General features: G+C 40.0%; 1 protein-coding gene across 6 annotated transcripts in view; it reads left to right on the top strand.

Moving 5' to 3' along the window:
* The window catches only part of LOC309478145 (uncharacterized protein), a 55,571-nt gene that overhangs the window by 37,371 nt on the left and 2,600 nt on the right, over positions 1-15,600 (top strand). The window contains exons 1-3 of one of the 6 annotated variants that reach the window (XM_082141704.1): positions 2,651-3,049; positions 3,200-3,224; positions 3,621-3,740. The exons of 1 other annotated variant lie outside the window; for it this stretch is intronic. In XM_082141704.1, the coding sequence (XP_081997830.1) occupies positions 3,038-3,049; positions 3,200-3,224; positions 3,621-3,740 (157 nt within the window). In that variant the 5' untranslated portion in view covers positions 2,651-3,037. Of the gene's footprint in view, positions 1-2,650; positions 3,050-3,199; positions 3,225-3,620; positions 3,741-15,600 lie in introns of those variants that run through there. 4 more of the 6 variants (XM_082141707.1, XM_082141705.1, XM_082141706.1 and 1 more) reach the window with 4 other exon arrangements.

Here is a 15,600-nt window from a genome sequence, read left to right as displayed (position 1 = left end):
CCCCACTTGGGGAACGAAAACCCTATTTCTAGGCCTCTTTTAGGCTACTGACAGCGGCCTATAGGCTTGACTACTGCAATGCTCTTCTGGCTGGACTTCCAGCATGTGCAACCAAACCCCTACAGATGATCCAGAATGCTGCAGCTCGTCTTGTCTTCAACGAGCCCAAGAGGGCCCACGTCACTCCTCTGTTCATCTCTCTACACTGGCTACCTCTCGCTGCTCGCATCAAGTTCAAGGCACTGACGCTTGCTTACAGAACTATCACAGGCTCAGCTCCCTCCTACTTTCACTCACTCCTACGAGTCTACATCCCTACCAGAAGCCTACGATCGGTCAACGAGCGACGTCTCGTGGTTCCATCACAGAAAGCCACAAAATCACTTTCCAGAACATTCTCATTCACAGTTCCATGCTGGTGGAACGCTCTCCCCACCCTCATCCGGAATGCAGAATCCCTGACAACATTCAAAAAACAGCTGAAAACCAATCTCTTCCGTGAGCACTTAACCTTATAGAAAAAAAAAAAAAAAAGACAAAAAAAAAAAAAAAATTCCTTTCCCTTTGAAACATCACTTAATAATACCTGAACTTCGTATTTTGAGCACTTCCTGTAACGGATGACAGACAGGATGTATATGCAACAACGCTCTTTATTGAAAACACTCAGTGGGTCAGAAACACAGCACAAAGACGATCGCCAACACAGCGGGACAGGTGGGCAGACACAAGCGCTGATGGTGTGGTGACGCAGGGACCTCGGTGGGCAACAGGTGCTGGTGCGGTGATCCAGTGGTAATCCCTCGTGAGTGCAAGATGAATCCGTGAAGAGTGCAGGAATCCAGGAGAACACGACGAAGACAGGAAGATCCAAACAGCACGGGGAACAAGCACGGGGAACAAGCACGGGAACAAGCACGGGAACAAGCACGGGAACAAGCACGGGAACAAGCACGGGAACAAGCACGGGAACAAGCACGGGAACAAGCACGGGAACAAGCACGGGAACAAGCACGGGAACAAGCACGGGAACACACCAGGAACAACCACAACGATCTGACAACATGAGACACCGGTTACTGAGCTTATAAAGGGACAGACAATTGAAACCAGCTGGCGCTACTGATCACTAATGATTAGTGACCACGCCCACAGACACACACACAAACACACAACAGCACGTTAGACGAGAGAGAGACAGCGAATTCATGAACCGTGACACTTCTTGCGTTGTTGTTGCTTTTGCCTCTTTATGATGACTCGCTGAATTTAGTCCTAATTTGTAAGTCGCTTTGGATAAAGGCGTCTGCTAAATGACTAAATGTAAATGTAATGTAGTAGTGAAGTGTGAATCTGGTGATAGTTTGGTCAAGTGTTGCCCTTCTGATGCCGCTGTAACATGATTTATAATAAAATGATTCAAATTTACTGAACAAATGCTGGGTTGTTTTAACCCAATTTTGGGTCAGATATGGACTAACCCAATGTTGGGTTTAAAATGCAATTTAAAAATGGACAAACCCAGTCGTTGGGTTACATTTTTAATGTAACCAATGCAATTTGTCCATTTTTAAATTGCATTTTAAACCCAACGATTTTGTCCAACATTATTATTATTATTATTTTTATGTCTAGTTCAACAAAAAGGTGTTCATCTTTTTCAAAGTCATTATTGCAAAATGTTTTGCAGTAAGTGATGTCATCAGCTCATTAAATAAATAAATAATCATAAAACAGCCCTACAGTGTTGTATTAGGCTGTAAATACATCAAATCTGTTCTGAAGGTCAATAGATCTTATTCAGAGCAGCGCTGTGACGGGAATGAAAGCGAGGCTGTGAGGGAAAGACTTGCTGTGTTTTCAGTGACATCTGCTGTAAAAAGCTGAATAAAGCTCCTAGATCACTAATAATTATCCACAACTCTGTCTGGAAGTTTTGTGACTATTGATACTTCTCAAAGATGTTTTGAAGTGTTTCATCAGCAGAACAATCCAAAACTCATTAAGTTCAAGTTCAAAATTATTTGTATAGCAGATTTAAAAACAACCACAGTCGACCAACGTGCTTAACAATGTCAATATACACACAAATAAACAAACACAGTAGTGAATGTCACAGTAGCGAAACTCAACTCGAGATGAAAGCTAAGCGATACAGCTGGTCTGAAGCAATGACTTAAAATCTCAGCAGTCCGAGCTGTTCTTATCTGAACCGGTAGACTATTCCAGAGATTAGGACGACCAGCCACTGAGAAGGCTCGGCCACCTTTATTTTTTAAAGAAAGTATTTAAACAAATCTCTGTCTCTCTCCTGTAAAACATTCTGGGAACAATTAACCTAACATCGTATCATTATTTCATATATCCTTTAAAGTTTAGTTAATTTTGTTATAATAAACTCTGTATTGAACTTTAAACTATATATTATGATATATGTGCAAACTAGTTTCAATTAATTGTCAAGATTGACGATGTATTGAAATACAATATAGTCACAATCTATTCTACTTTCTGTTCTAGTCCAGGTGGTTCAGTACAGTATGGGCAAAATTTGAGGTGATGTGTTAATGTCACGGGGGGACTATATTCAGTGGGGGAGGAACGCACACGCCGGGGAATGGGTTTCCCACGGGGAATGTTTTTTAATGTAACACAGAGTCAAAATGGCTGCCCCCTGTCTCTAGATGTAAACAGTTGTCATTCTAGCGATCTATGAGACAAAATAGCTTCAGGTTTTCGTCGGGAAGAATCTAGGTTGGCGATTGATACGTACGTTGGGCGGGAGGGCCTTATATGTCCGAGGTTGCCCGCAGTATTGAACAGCAGATTCTTCGGAGAAGACAGCACCCGGGCGGCGATCTGACGAGCACGTTTGCTCGAAGCCGGTGAGGATCCAAAACGAAACCGGCATTCTGACGGAATTGGATTTCGCTATCTCCACAGCTGCCACCGTTGTGGAAACACGACCCCGATGCCACAGAGTTAGTGCCGTTTATGCCTACTTTGTAGTTCAGTGTGGTGTGACAATTGGCTGCCTATGACTCCCCTGGTCTGTACGTCATTATTAGTTTTTTAATCTTTTTTTATTTTTATTTATTTATCTAATAAATGTATCTAATACGTTTCTTTTTCATTTAAACTTAAAATACATGATTTTTCTGTGTTGAAGTTTGTTGTTTTCCACAATTCACTTGTAAAGCTCCCACAGCCGTGCTGTTGCCATGGTAAGTCGTAGTTTCAGAGCTCCATTGATCATGGCTTTTCACAGTCATGGTGCACGCGCTTAACTCAGAGTCAACTTACTCCGAGTTTATTGAACTAACTCAATTCAGCTGTTCTGAAACTGAAAACTCAGAGTTTCCCATCTCAGTGTAAATCTACTCAGAGTTCAAGTTTTACCTAAGAGTTGGTTGAACCTCCTTATTGAAAAAAATCATGGAATTGTTTGTAAACGACTATTTGAGCGAACATTTGCACCTGAATAATTGAGAGTGATTGTAAGTGTGATGATCATCTGCTAAATGAGCAACAACTACCACATTTCACTCCTTCAGTCAGTGAAGCTCCCACAGCCGTTCATGAGAGTTTAAATGCTGGGGAATATTCCCATCTTCCCACAGGAGAAGAAGAAGCAAGCAGGAGGAATTACTCCAGGAGAAACTACGGACTTACTATTGTAAAGATGGAGATTAAGGAAGAACCCTGCAGAATAAAATATGAAGATACAGAGGAACAAATAGGTTGGTGTTTTCCTTCATTCTCTTTAAATACTGATGAGGAACATTAAGATGAACACTGAAAAAAGGACTAAATGTTTTGCTTAAAGGGATAGTTCACCCAAAAATGAAAATTCTGTCAGTAATTACTCACCCTCATGCTGTTCCAACCCCACAATACTTCTGTTCTGCCATGTAGGCTCACGCATCACACACATGACCAGCGTCGGTCAATAGTGAGCCTACGTGGTGACATACAACACCGAAACGCTGCGCTGTTAGACTATGTGAACTCACTCAGGCCCACGCAGAAGAAAATTAATAGTTGAATAAAGTTTTTTTTTTTTTTTCGCACAAAACGTATTATCGTCGCTTGATAAACTTAAGGTTGAGCCACTGTAGTCACTTGGACTTTTTTAAACATTGTCTTTATAACTTTCTGGGCCAGCAAGTTTCAATCCCTTAGAAGCCTATGGAGGAGTGAGACAGCTCTCAGATTTAATCAAAAATATCTTAATTTATTTTCCGAAGATGAACTAAAGTCTTGCGGGGTTGGAACAACATGAGGGTGTGTAATTACTAACAGAATTTTCATTTTTGGGTGAACTAACCCTTTAGTTGTGACAAACCTAGAAAATATATTGTTCTCATTTCTCATTCTTTATTTGCATTTTGAAAATTTGATATGTTGATTTTAGACCCGATGGAAGTGAATGGAAAAAAACTGTTCACATGCTCTCAGTCTGGAAAGTGTTTCTCTCAGAGATCATCTGCGCCGTCACTCTGTAGTGATATCATTCAGCTGTGATCAGTGTGATAAAACATTTGTTGTGGAATCAAACTTAAAAAGACACCTTATAGTTCATACTGGTGTGAAGCCTCATGTTTGTTCTTTTTGTGGAAAGGGTTTTTCACTACTGAAGTATTTAAAAGCTCATGAAGAGTATTCATACTGGTGTGAGACCTTATGTGTGGTAAGAGCTTTATTACATACAGCCACTTAAAAACACACCAGAGAGTTCATACTGGAGAGAAACCGAACAAGTGCTCACACTGTGGAAAGAGTTTCTCTCAGTCAGGAACCCTGAAAGATCATGAGAGAGTTCATACTGGTGAGAAACATTATTTTGTGCTTTGACTTTGACCTTCACTACACAAAGCCGCTTAAAAACACACCAGACGGTTCATACTGGAGAGAAAGCGTACAAGTGCTCTTCATGTGGGAAGAGTTTCACCCAATCATCTAATCTACGGTCTCATGAGAGAAAGCATTGCCCGAAGTCGTCTAAGTGAGCAAAGTTCACATTCACATCCATGATTTACAAATTTTGTACTTACAAATAAATTGACATTCAGATTGTTTTAATCATAGACTGTAAAAAAAGATGGATGTCTTTCGCTCTCTTCCATTGGTGAGAAGTGAAGCCGCCAGCGCCGATATGGCGCTAACATCTCGGGACCAGACCTGAGCAGTAGCGAGCAGGAAGTAAAGCTGCGAAATCAGCGCCCACCCTCACTCTCGCAGAATGCACTCTCCCTGAGTGCACTGAAAATTTTTTTTTATTGCAGTACGACAAGAGGCTTGTTAAAATAAAGTAAATACAATCTCCTCAGTCCTCCGAAGATCCCGAAAAAAAAGTCTGTTGGTGCTTCAGTGACTACTTCGCTCAGAGAACCTGTCAATCACAGCTGTCAATCATGATGTCACACCACCGTTTTTATAGCACTGCGTAACTAACTAAAAACAAATTTATTTTAAAAACAGACACTTGAACTTACATCAGCGTGATTAAAAACTACAATAAATGACAGAAACAATCTTTGAAAAAAAAATATTTGAAGTGTAATTTGTGGTTTAAAGAAGGCATTTGTTGTTGAGAGAGGCACAGCATCAGCCACATGTGTAAATGAAGCGTTGACTATGGCTAAAATGTTGATGTAGTTCACTATGGCTACATTCACACTGTCAGTCCAAATCTGATTATCTTTGTATCCGATTGGAATGTGATCTAAAATGATGTCCACACTGTGTATCGCAACTGTTCAGATCCGATTTGTGTGTCCACGCAGCTCTTTGACAAAATAGCAATGACGTTGCGTTGTTGGAGGGGTTTGCATTTGCAATGGAGACAGGGCCGGAGTGGGGCCACTTTTCAGCCCGGGAGTTTCAGGCCCAAGACCGGCCCACTTTTTCCATGGTGGAATTCCAAATTAGCACTTTTTCTAAATTGGATAAATGAAGCAACAGTTCAGCTATTGTGTAGTTTGTATTAATACCATGGTTCAACAAATAATGTAAAGGTTAAATAATAATTCACTTAGACTTTATAAGAAGCAATTGCGACTTTATCACACAATTCTTACTTTATATTTCGCAATTCTGACTTTATAACGCGACTTTATATCACACAATTCTGACTCTATATCTTGCAATTCTGACTTTATAAGCAACTGCAACTTTATTTCACGCAGTTCTGACTTTATATCTTGCCATTCTGACTTTATAAGAAGCAATTGCGACTTTATTTCACACAATTCTGACTTTATATCTCGCAATTCTGACTTTATAACATACAATTGCGACTTTATATCACAATTCTGACTCTATATCTTGCTGACTTTATAAGCAATTGCGACTTTATTTCACGCAGTTCTGACTTTAGGCTATATCTTGGAATTCTGACTTTATAAGAAGCAATTGCGACTATTTCACACAATTCTGAATTTATATCTCACAATTCTGACTTTATAACACACAATTGCTCCTTTATATCACGCAATTCTGACTCTATCTCGCAATTCTGACTTTATAACACGCAATTGCGACTTTATTTCAGGCAATTCTGACTTTATATCTCGCAATTCTGACTTTATAACACGCAATTGCGACTTTATTTCACACAATTTTGACTTTATATCTCGCAATTCTGAGAAATAAAGTCAGAATTGCGAGCTGTAAACTCGCAATTGTGAGATAAAAAGTCGCAATTATCTTTTAAAATGTTTTATTCTGTGGCAGAAACAAAGCTTCCATACCTCCTGGCCTCTTCCTCCCATCCATCCTCCCTGACGCATACCGTTACGGTAGGGCCGGCCCAGCTATCGGTAGGCGCCGGCGGTGCCGCGGTAGCCTACCTGAGAAAACGTTTTGGAAAAGACGTGTTATGGACCCAACCAACTCTATAGGAGGGGAACTATATAGAACTCCCTCACATGGTACAACCCATGCAGAGGCTGCGCGCTGCGGTGTCAGAATGCGGAACGTGTGTAGCCTAATGTAACTAACGTGACATTGAAATGTGAAAAAAAAAAATATATATATATATCCTCGACCGGCCCAAAAGTGAAGCGGCCCACCGGGAATTCTCCCGATTCTCCCGATTATCCACTCCGGGCCTGAATGGAGATGTTGTCTTATTTGAATTTTACAACATGGAAATGTGTCGCCGCCGCGCTGGACTACTGCGTCTTGAGCCTGCTGCAGAACTGTAGGAGGCTGGTATGCACAGCTTTTTTTCCGCGCTCTTGTCTGCGCCGGTTTCAAAAATTATAATATTCTGCTCGTCCGGCACTTCACACCCTTGTTTCGGCAGCGACTTTCAGCATGTTCCCTATAACAACGTCTGACGTTTACGTTTTATTTGCTGTGAGAACAGACTGATCTCATGAAATGGCGTATGTATGACACGCCAATTCGTATTTCCATTTTTTCGTGTTATCAACACGCATAATCGATTTTCAGCGTGTTTATCAACTTCGGTGACTTAACGTTACATTACTGTATATATAAATATATATGACCTACCCCAACCGCGTCCCTAAACCTACCCGTCACGGGTTAATACCATTTATGAGTGTTCCCCTACCATCCTAGGAAAAAAAATATTGCTCCCCAGATGTAGACATACATTTTGCTCAGTTTCGCTCGGACATTTAACGGCGTACACATACACGCGGAATCACTCTGACGTTTAACGGCGTAGACATACACGCGGAAGATGACGGTTCGTTTCGGCGTGGACATACACGCGGATAGCTCAAAATGCGTATAAATAACACGCCACTTGACTTGAAAGTGGCGTGTATGTTTACGCAAAGTCATGATGTCATGTTGGTGAGAAAGTAACATACCACGCAAAATCCGATCAGAGCTTTCAGACTGAAGCGGATTTCCTGATATGTGATTTGAATAGGATTTCAAACCGCATATGGATGTAGCTTGAAATGGATTTCATGTGCTTTTTTGGACTGACAATCTGAAGGTAGCCAATGTCGGGATAAGAAAAAGAAGGAAGAATTGCAGTAAGGGCTAGAGAAGCTAGCTCGTTCGGATCTTTACCACATATTAACTTTAGTTTGGCAAAATTTCGCGCTCTTTCCTTCTTACTACTTACCCTCTTACTTCTCTATATGATTTCGCAGCTTCCATGTGTTTTTTCTGTGGTTTATTAGTGTAACAGTGTGTTCAGTAGTAGGCAAGGCAAGTTTATTTATATAGCACATTTCATACACAATGGCAATTCAAAGTGCTTTACATAGGAGAAATTAAAATAATAAAAAGAAATAAGAATAATTAAAACAGTTTAGAAAAATAAAATGCAGTACAGTACAGTACAAACAGTCGGACAAACAGTGGCACAGTGCTCATTCAGTAAATGCATAGCTAAACAGAAGTGTTTTGAGTCTGGATTTGAATGTGACAGTAGGAGCACATCTGATCTCTTCTGGAAGCTGGTTCCAGCTGCGGCTGGCATAATAGCTAAAAGAGGACTCGCCATGCTTAGAGTGAACCCTTGGTATTTCTAGCTGATATGATCCTAATGATCTGACTGATCTGTTGGGTTTATATTCAGTGAGCATATCTGCAATGTATTGAGGTCCTAGGCCATTGAATGATTTATATACCAGTAATAATACTTTAAAATCAATCCTAAATCTAACTGGGAGCCAGTGTAAAGACCTGAGGACTGGTGTGATATGTTCATATTTTCTGGTTCTGCTGAGAATCCTAGCGGCAGCGTTCTGTATGAGCTGCAACTGTCTTATGGTCTTTTTGGGAAGGCCATTACAATAATCCACCCTGCTGGTGATGAAAGCATGCACAAGTTTCTCTAAGTCTTGTCTGGAAACAAATCATCTAATTCTTGCAATATTTTTGAGATGATAGTATGCTGATTTAGTTATTGCTTTGACATGACTACTGAAACTAAGGTCTGACTCTAGTGTCACACCAAGATTCCTGACTTGATTTTTAGTTGTTTGACCCCTAGAGTGAAGGTATGCGTTCACCTTGAGAACTTCATCTTTGTTTCCAAACATAATGACTTCAGTTTTGTCTTTGTTTAACTGAAGAAAGTTTTGGCACATCCAACTGTTGACTTCACCAATGCATCGGCACAGGGAGTCAATGGGGCTGTAATCGTTAGGCGATAGGGCTAAGTCAGGGTTTCCGTTGTCCGGTAATTGCCGGACATTGGCCGGAAAAAAAATGAAATGTCCGACGAAATTAAATCTCTCCGGTCAAATTGTCCGATTAAAATTACCTAATAATCCCGCCCCCCTAACACAATCTGAATTTGAGAATAAGCCTAAAATGTATAAAATAAAAATACACCGACCTTTGGCTATGTTATAAAGGAACAGGCTCTACCGTTTGAAAGTTATTAAACAACATCACATGCTGCATTTCAAATAAAGCGCACGCCTAAAACAGCTGTAATATAGACCTAAACAACAAACGAATGAGTGAGACGTTTCAAATATGGCCAGGCCAAGGCAGACTAGCCGTAAAAGCTTTTTTCAGAGGCCAGACGCGACGGACGATGGTGAATCAGGAACGCCTGAAGCCTCAGATGTCCAGACAGCTCCACCACCACCCGAGAAAAAGCAGAATCGGATCAAGACGAAGCAGCGAAGTCGCCTTGCGGAGAACAAGGTTACGCGGCTTATGCGCATTGCAAGTTGTGGAGAGACACTAGCCGCGTTTCCATTAGGCTACCCTTCAAATTGCGCAAATTGAAATTGCGAATTAAAAATACGCACAATGGAAACACGTTAATTTCGCAAAAACTCCCGTTTATAGCAAGAACGTTTTTATGCTCGCATGAGGTGGTTTTTCAGGCAATTCGAAAAAGGAATATTTCGCAAAACTGCAATGGAAACAGTTTTTGCGCATTTGCAGTCACGTACCTGACTTAGAAGACGCGGTGTGTTTGAGGTCCATGTATAGCTACGCAAATAATAATCATTTTATATTATTTTATTATATTATAACATTTAATAAGCTATATTTAGAAGACGCTTTTATGCAAAAAAGGAACAAAGCTGAGTGTGGAGCGCGCACTGCATGGCACGGAGGCGCGGGCGTGACCACTTGCATTTTCCTATTAACAGTGGAAACAACTTAAAATACTCTATCATTTCTGGTCATACAGAAAATAATAATACATTATTCTCAACTACTTTTATTTGTGTAAACTCACAATAACAAGAAAACGTTGTGCTTTTGTAAAATAAAATAAAACAATCAGACGCACTTTCATGATCTCCATAAACTGGAGCGTGAGAATTGAAACAAAATATAGCCTATGTAGGCTAAAGCTTGAAATGTCCACTTTAAAATGAACAAATTCGAATCGAAAGCTAATACCTTCTGATTATGTAATCCGAAAAATGCATTTCTCTCTAAAAGCGCATCTGCTTAACAGCGGAGATGGAGATGTGATTTTAGCCGACACTTATAAAACAATAGTTTATTCATAATATTAATGGCTCTTCTCATTCAGCACTGCGGGAAAAACATCAATTCCAGGTTCTAATTTGGCCTTTGAAAACCAGTAAAATCGACATGTTTTCCATATTAATTTGTGAATATTTTAAATGTTTAATAAAGGGGCAAAAAGTCATAAACAAAAATCAGAAAATGCGTCGGTAGGCCTATTTACTTTTTTGCGCAGCAGTTTGTGTAGCCAGGTCAAATTAAAATTTGGGTGTTCAACTTTGCGTTTTAAAAAGACAACAACCGTTCATTTTTCGTTTTTCAATTACGGGTTAAAAAAGGAAAAACGAATGGACAAAAGTAGCCTACGTGGATCGTTTGGACAGAATACGAGACAGAGTTCTTTATTAAATTCATAAAAGAAACAATAATTAGCCTATAGGAATACTGGATTCTAAATCTCAAATAAATGCCACAATCAAAACCTCGGAGCAGAAATGAGGGTGAAACACCCAGAAACTCTTTATGTGTCGTTCGCAGTACAAGGGTCTTTCCCTGCCATTAATGCTTGGATAACACGCCACGTCTCCTTCCATTAATCATAATAATAATGTCTAATGCGGTGGCTGTGATATTATATAAACCAACGTCCGTTGCCGTGATTTTTTAAATGACTTATCGTGAGAGAAAAAAGGACGTTTAGTCGCATATAACATCGGTTAATGGAAACGCCGTCATTTCGCAATAGTTTTTTATCGATATTTAGATAATAGCGCAAAACATTTGCGCAAATCTGTAATGGAAATGCGGCTATTTACACCGCGAGATATTCAGATATTTTATGTGGGGAAGGGGGATTGGTTTGTTAAACTATGAATGTGAAACCATAGTAAAAACAATTGGCGTTGATTGACGCCAATCGGACGTTCATGTTTTTTTTCCGTCTATTTGAAAGTTAGGCTAATAAACATGTTGCTTTCTATACGGCCTGATTATGTCATTTTTTTAAGTTACATAGCCTGCCTCCAGTTTTCCTCAACTTGACTAATTAAGAGGCAATATTTGACCGGCATATCATCAAAATGTCCGGAAAACGAAATCTCTGCCGGTCACTTTGACCGGCACCATTTTTTTCTAGCGGAAACTCTGGGCTAAGTACAGATGTGTATCGTCTGCATAGCTGTGGTAAGCAATTTGGTTATTTCTCATTATTTGGCTCATTGGGAGCATATACAGGTTGAACAGGAGTGGCGCAAGAATTGAGCCTTGAGGGACTCCGCATGTCCACTCAGACTTATGGTCTCCTATACTCACATAATAACCTCTCCCATCTAAGTATGACCTGAACCATTTTAGGACTATCCCAGAAAGCCCCACCCAGTTTTCCAGCCTGTCAAGAAGTATGTTATGATCGACAGTGTCAAATGCAGCACTGAGGTCGAGTAGTACCAGCACTGATAATTTGCCTGAATCAGTATTTAAGCGAATATCGTTTATTATCTTTGAGCGCTGTCTCTGTGCTGTGGTGCGGTCAGAAACCAGATTGAAAATTGTCAAAGTATCCATTCGAGCTTAAGAATTTGTTCAGCTGGTTGAAGACAACTTTTTCAAGGATCTTGCCTATGAAAGGAAGATTCGAGATCGGTCTATAGTTGCTTAATATGGTCTTATCCAGATTGCTCTTTTTCAGGAGGGGCTTGACAACTGCAGTTTTAAGGGAGTTTGGAAAACTCCCAGAGATAAGTGAGGCATTTACCACTTCTAGAAGATCTGCTTCTAAACTGTTTAACACACTTTTGAAAAAAGATGTGGGAAGTGTGTCAAGAGCGCATGTTGATGTTTTAAGGTGCTGTACGGTTTCTTCCAAAATTTTGCCATCAATTTCTTTGAAATCAGACAAAGTTACTACTTTCTCAGGTGGTCTGATCTGCCTGACCCCAGTGCAACTCAAGGATGTGCTGATCACCTTTCTGATATTATTGATTTTCTCAGAGAAAAAAGAAGCAAACTTACTGCACTTGCTGTTTGAGAGCATTTCACTGGGAATCTGGCTTGGGGGGTTTGTCAGTCTCTCTACAGTAGCAAAAAGAGTGTGTGTGTTTAAATTGCAGTTTATAATATTTGAGAAGAAAGTCTGTCTAGCTTTGCCTAGTTCCATATTGAAAGCATGAAGGCTGTCTTTGTAGATGTTATAATGGACTACAAGTTTTGTCTTCCGCCACATGCGCTCTGCTTTTCTGCATTGTCTTTTCATATTTTGCACTGCTGTTGAGTTTTTCCAAGGTGCTTTTTGTCTGCCACTCTTCTTCCTGACTTTCACAGGAATTAGTACATAAATTGTGCAATCTATGCTGTTGTTTACATCCGAGTGCCTCCATAATGGCCGCGCGTCCGGGTTACCGCCCAGAACGTGACGTCGGTGAAAACCCTCTATTAGTGTTGTCACGATACCAAAATTATTGTTTCGATACCGATACCAAGTCAAGTATTGCGATTTCGATACTTTTTCGATACTTTTCCTGAAAAGGGAGAAACACTCTCAAATATCATTGCTGTGCTTTATTTTAAAACCGGGACAACATTCTAATCATATAACACACTAATAAATTAACATATGAACAGCAGATATATTAAACATTTGAACAAAATATGAAATATAAAAAATAAATTAGAGCAATGACATTCAAGGTAAAAAAATATATCAATTTAGCAGCATTATCTCATTTATCATAAGAAACATAAGAGCTTTATCTTGATTCTGAACTTTGAATAAAAATATGAACAGTGATTATATTAAACAATGTTTAATATTGGTAACATATGATAAGCCTCATTGGTGATATATTTGACGTGGGGAGAGAGAGATGTGTGGAAGGCCTATACTTCATGTTAAACATAAATATATAGCAGCAAAGACAACGTCGGCAGTGTTGACGGCAAAATAGGCTACAGAATAATTCGTTCTGTATTTGAGAGGTGCAATATTTGAAAATCGATAATATTTTTTTAAATGACATTTATTGTATTTATGTCAAAACGTTCAAACATCAAAATGTCATTTTTTAATATGTATTCGTGTCAAAATGACATAGAAACATCTTTTCCTATTCTATTTTGCCTGGAAACGCTTCCAACACGCTTGCGTGTCGCGTGAAAAATAGGCGTCGGTTCCATTTCTAGCATGGACGCGTTTTCCGCGCGTCTCGAGCTGCGCCCAGACTCGTGTGTCACGCAGGCAGTTAACATGGGAGCCGAAATAAAAACGGACACGACACGCAGCCAGTGTGTCGACTCGCCGGCCTTACAAATCTGGAACGCAGTCATTCTTAGAAGTATCGATACTAATAAATTAAGGAATCGTGACGTTTTTAATTTCCGATTTACTTTTGAAGTATCGGTGCACCGTGCAACAGAGAAAGGTAGGCAACGTACGTACTTCCATATGTCACTCCTCGCGTCATCTTTTTCTACGAGTCGTGGACCACATGTGCTCGCACATGCAGCCATCTCGCTGTAGTGTTTTGTCACATGACACTGACAGCGGCAGGTTCTTTGCTGCGTGCGTCAGGAAAAAAACACAGACGTCCATAGGGAGGCGTTTTTTTTTTTTGTTTTTTTTTTTATAAAGTATCGATACTGAAAAATTTAGGTATCGTGACGTTTTTAATTTCCGAGTATCGCGATACTTTTGAAGTATCGGTACACCGTGCAACACTACCCTCTATTGTTCTTAGCTTTGGGAACAAGGATGTTGGATGTCGGTTCAGGGTCCCCGGCGGTGCCTTTAACCAGTTCAATCATGAATTCGAATGCACTGGGCATTTGCCAGTAATAGTATTAATATTCCATGACCAAAATCATGAAATATTTATAGGGAAGAATTACTCTGAGACTTATTTAATAAGTTTTACGAATCACCACAACATGATTTCGTTTTATTTAAAAAAGATTAAGAATAATACATAGACAAAAATTTCAACGGCAAAAATAACAGAAACACGTAAAAGTCTTCACCCGAAATGCGGCCTCGAAAAAAACACTTCCAGGTCTTTTATACTAACTCTATCTTTTGGGCCGCCTTTTTATTATGGGCTGTCATTATAGTACAGCCAATTCCCTTATAAGGTAATACTTGGGACTTATCCTAGTCCCTCTACTTAGCATAAGCACACATATAAATTCTCTATTATTGTTGTTCACACTTATTTTATGCATCACGTACATTAAAAGCTTCATATAAGCCGCTTTCCGACCAAGTAGTTACAGGAACTTAGTTATAGGAACTGTCCACTTCTAAACAGTTCTATGAACTACTCTCCCCCAAACTTGGTTTTGCTGTTTGCGTTTGCACTGGCCAAGTGGCCATAGGAACTGGTAGGAGGGGTAAGGGAGTGACGCAAGCACGGCGACTTTTATTTTGACGGAGCGAAGGACCTTTATTTTGACGGCGCTGAGAACGCCAGAGCAAACAATGCATTCTCTGTGTTCATTAGTTAGCGATCTGTCTAACAGTACTGTTAAACATGTTATTAGATAGAATTGTTATAGAAAGTACACAGTATATGAAAAAAAAGTTATTAGCCTATGCCGTGTGGTTGATGTCCAGTGTTGCTAGCTGAGCAGAAATACATAATCATGTTTGACTTGGTCCCCTCAAAGTTGCGTTGGATTTTCTCTTCAACATAAAGGTTTAGAGGCCCATCTATCACTGTTTTCCATGTTTGTATCTAGTTTCTGGAGTAAATATAGGCTATAATCTGTGTGTTTACATATAGCTGTTTTAAAAATGTCAGGTGCTGGTGTTTTGCGTGCGTTCGGTCATCAGCGTACACTAACGTCACGAGTAGTTCCTATAGTGCTGGTTTAGACCCTACTCTGAAGTAGGAGCTAAATGAGTTCCTCCAAATGGAGTTCCTAGAACTAAAATCGTTCCTAGTTCCTGCGGTGCGAACACGCCGACATCTGGGAACTTCCCGCAATAGTTCTAGGAACTGTGAAAAGGTTCCTCCGGTCGGAAAGCAGCTATAGTAAGTTCCTCTATCGCAGCCCTTTTGACCCTTCTCCGACCTCACACATTTTCTATGTTTGAAGCGAGAGACGTTAAAAGTTTTTCTGCAAAACTACATTGAGTTTTTTAACACCCCTAAACATGTTGTATGTTGCAGC

Source organism: Leuciscus leuciscus (genome assembly GCF_965113295.1).
Source record: "Leuciscus leuciscus genome assembly, chromosome: 16".
In the NCBI taxonomy this organism is placed as follows: Eukaryota; Metazoa; Chordata; class Actinopteri; order Cypriniformes; family Leuciscidae; genus Leuciscus; species Leuciscus leuciscus.
The sequence above is the reverse complement of the archived record's forward strand: the minus strand, read 5'-3'. Positions and strand labels throughout refer to the sequence as shown.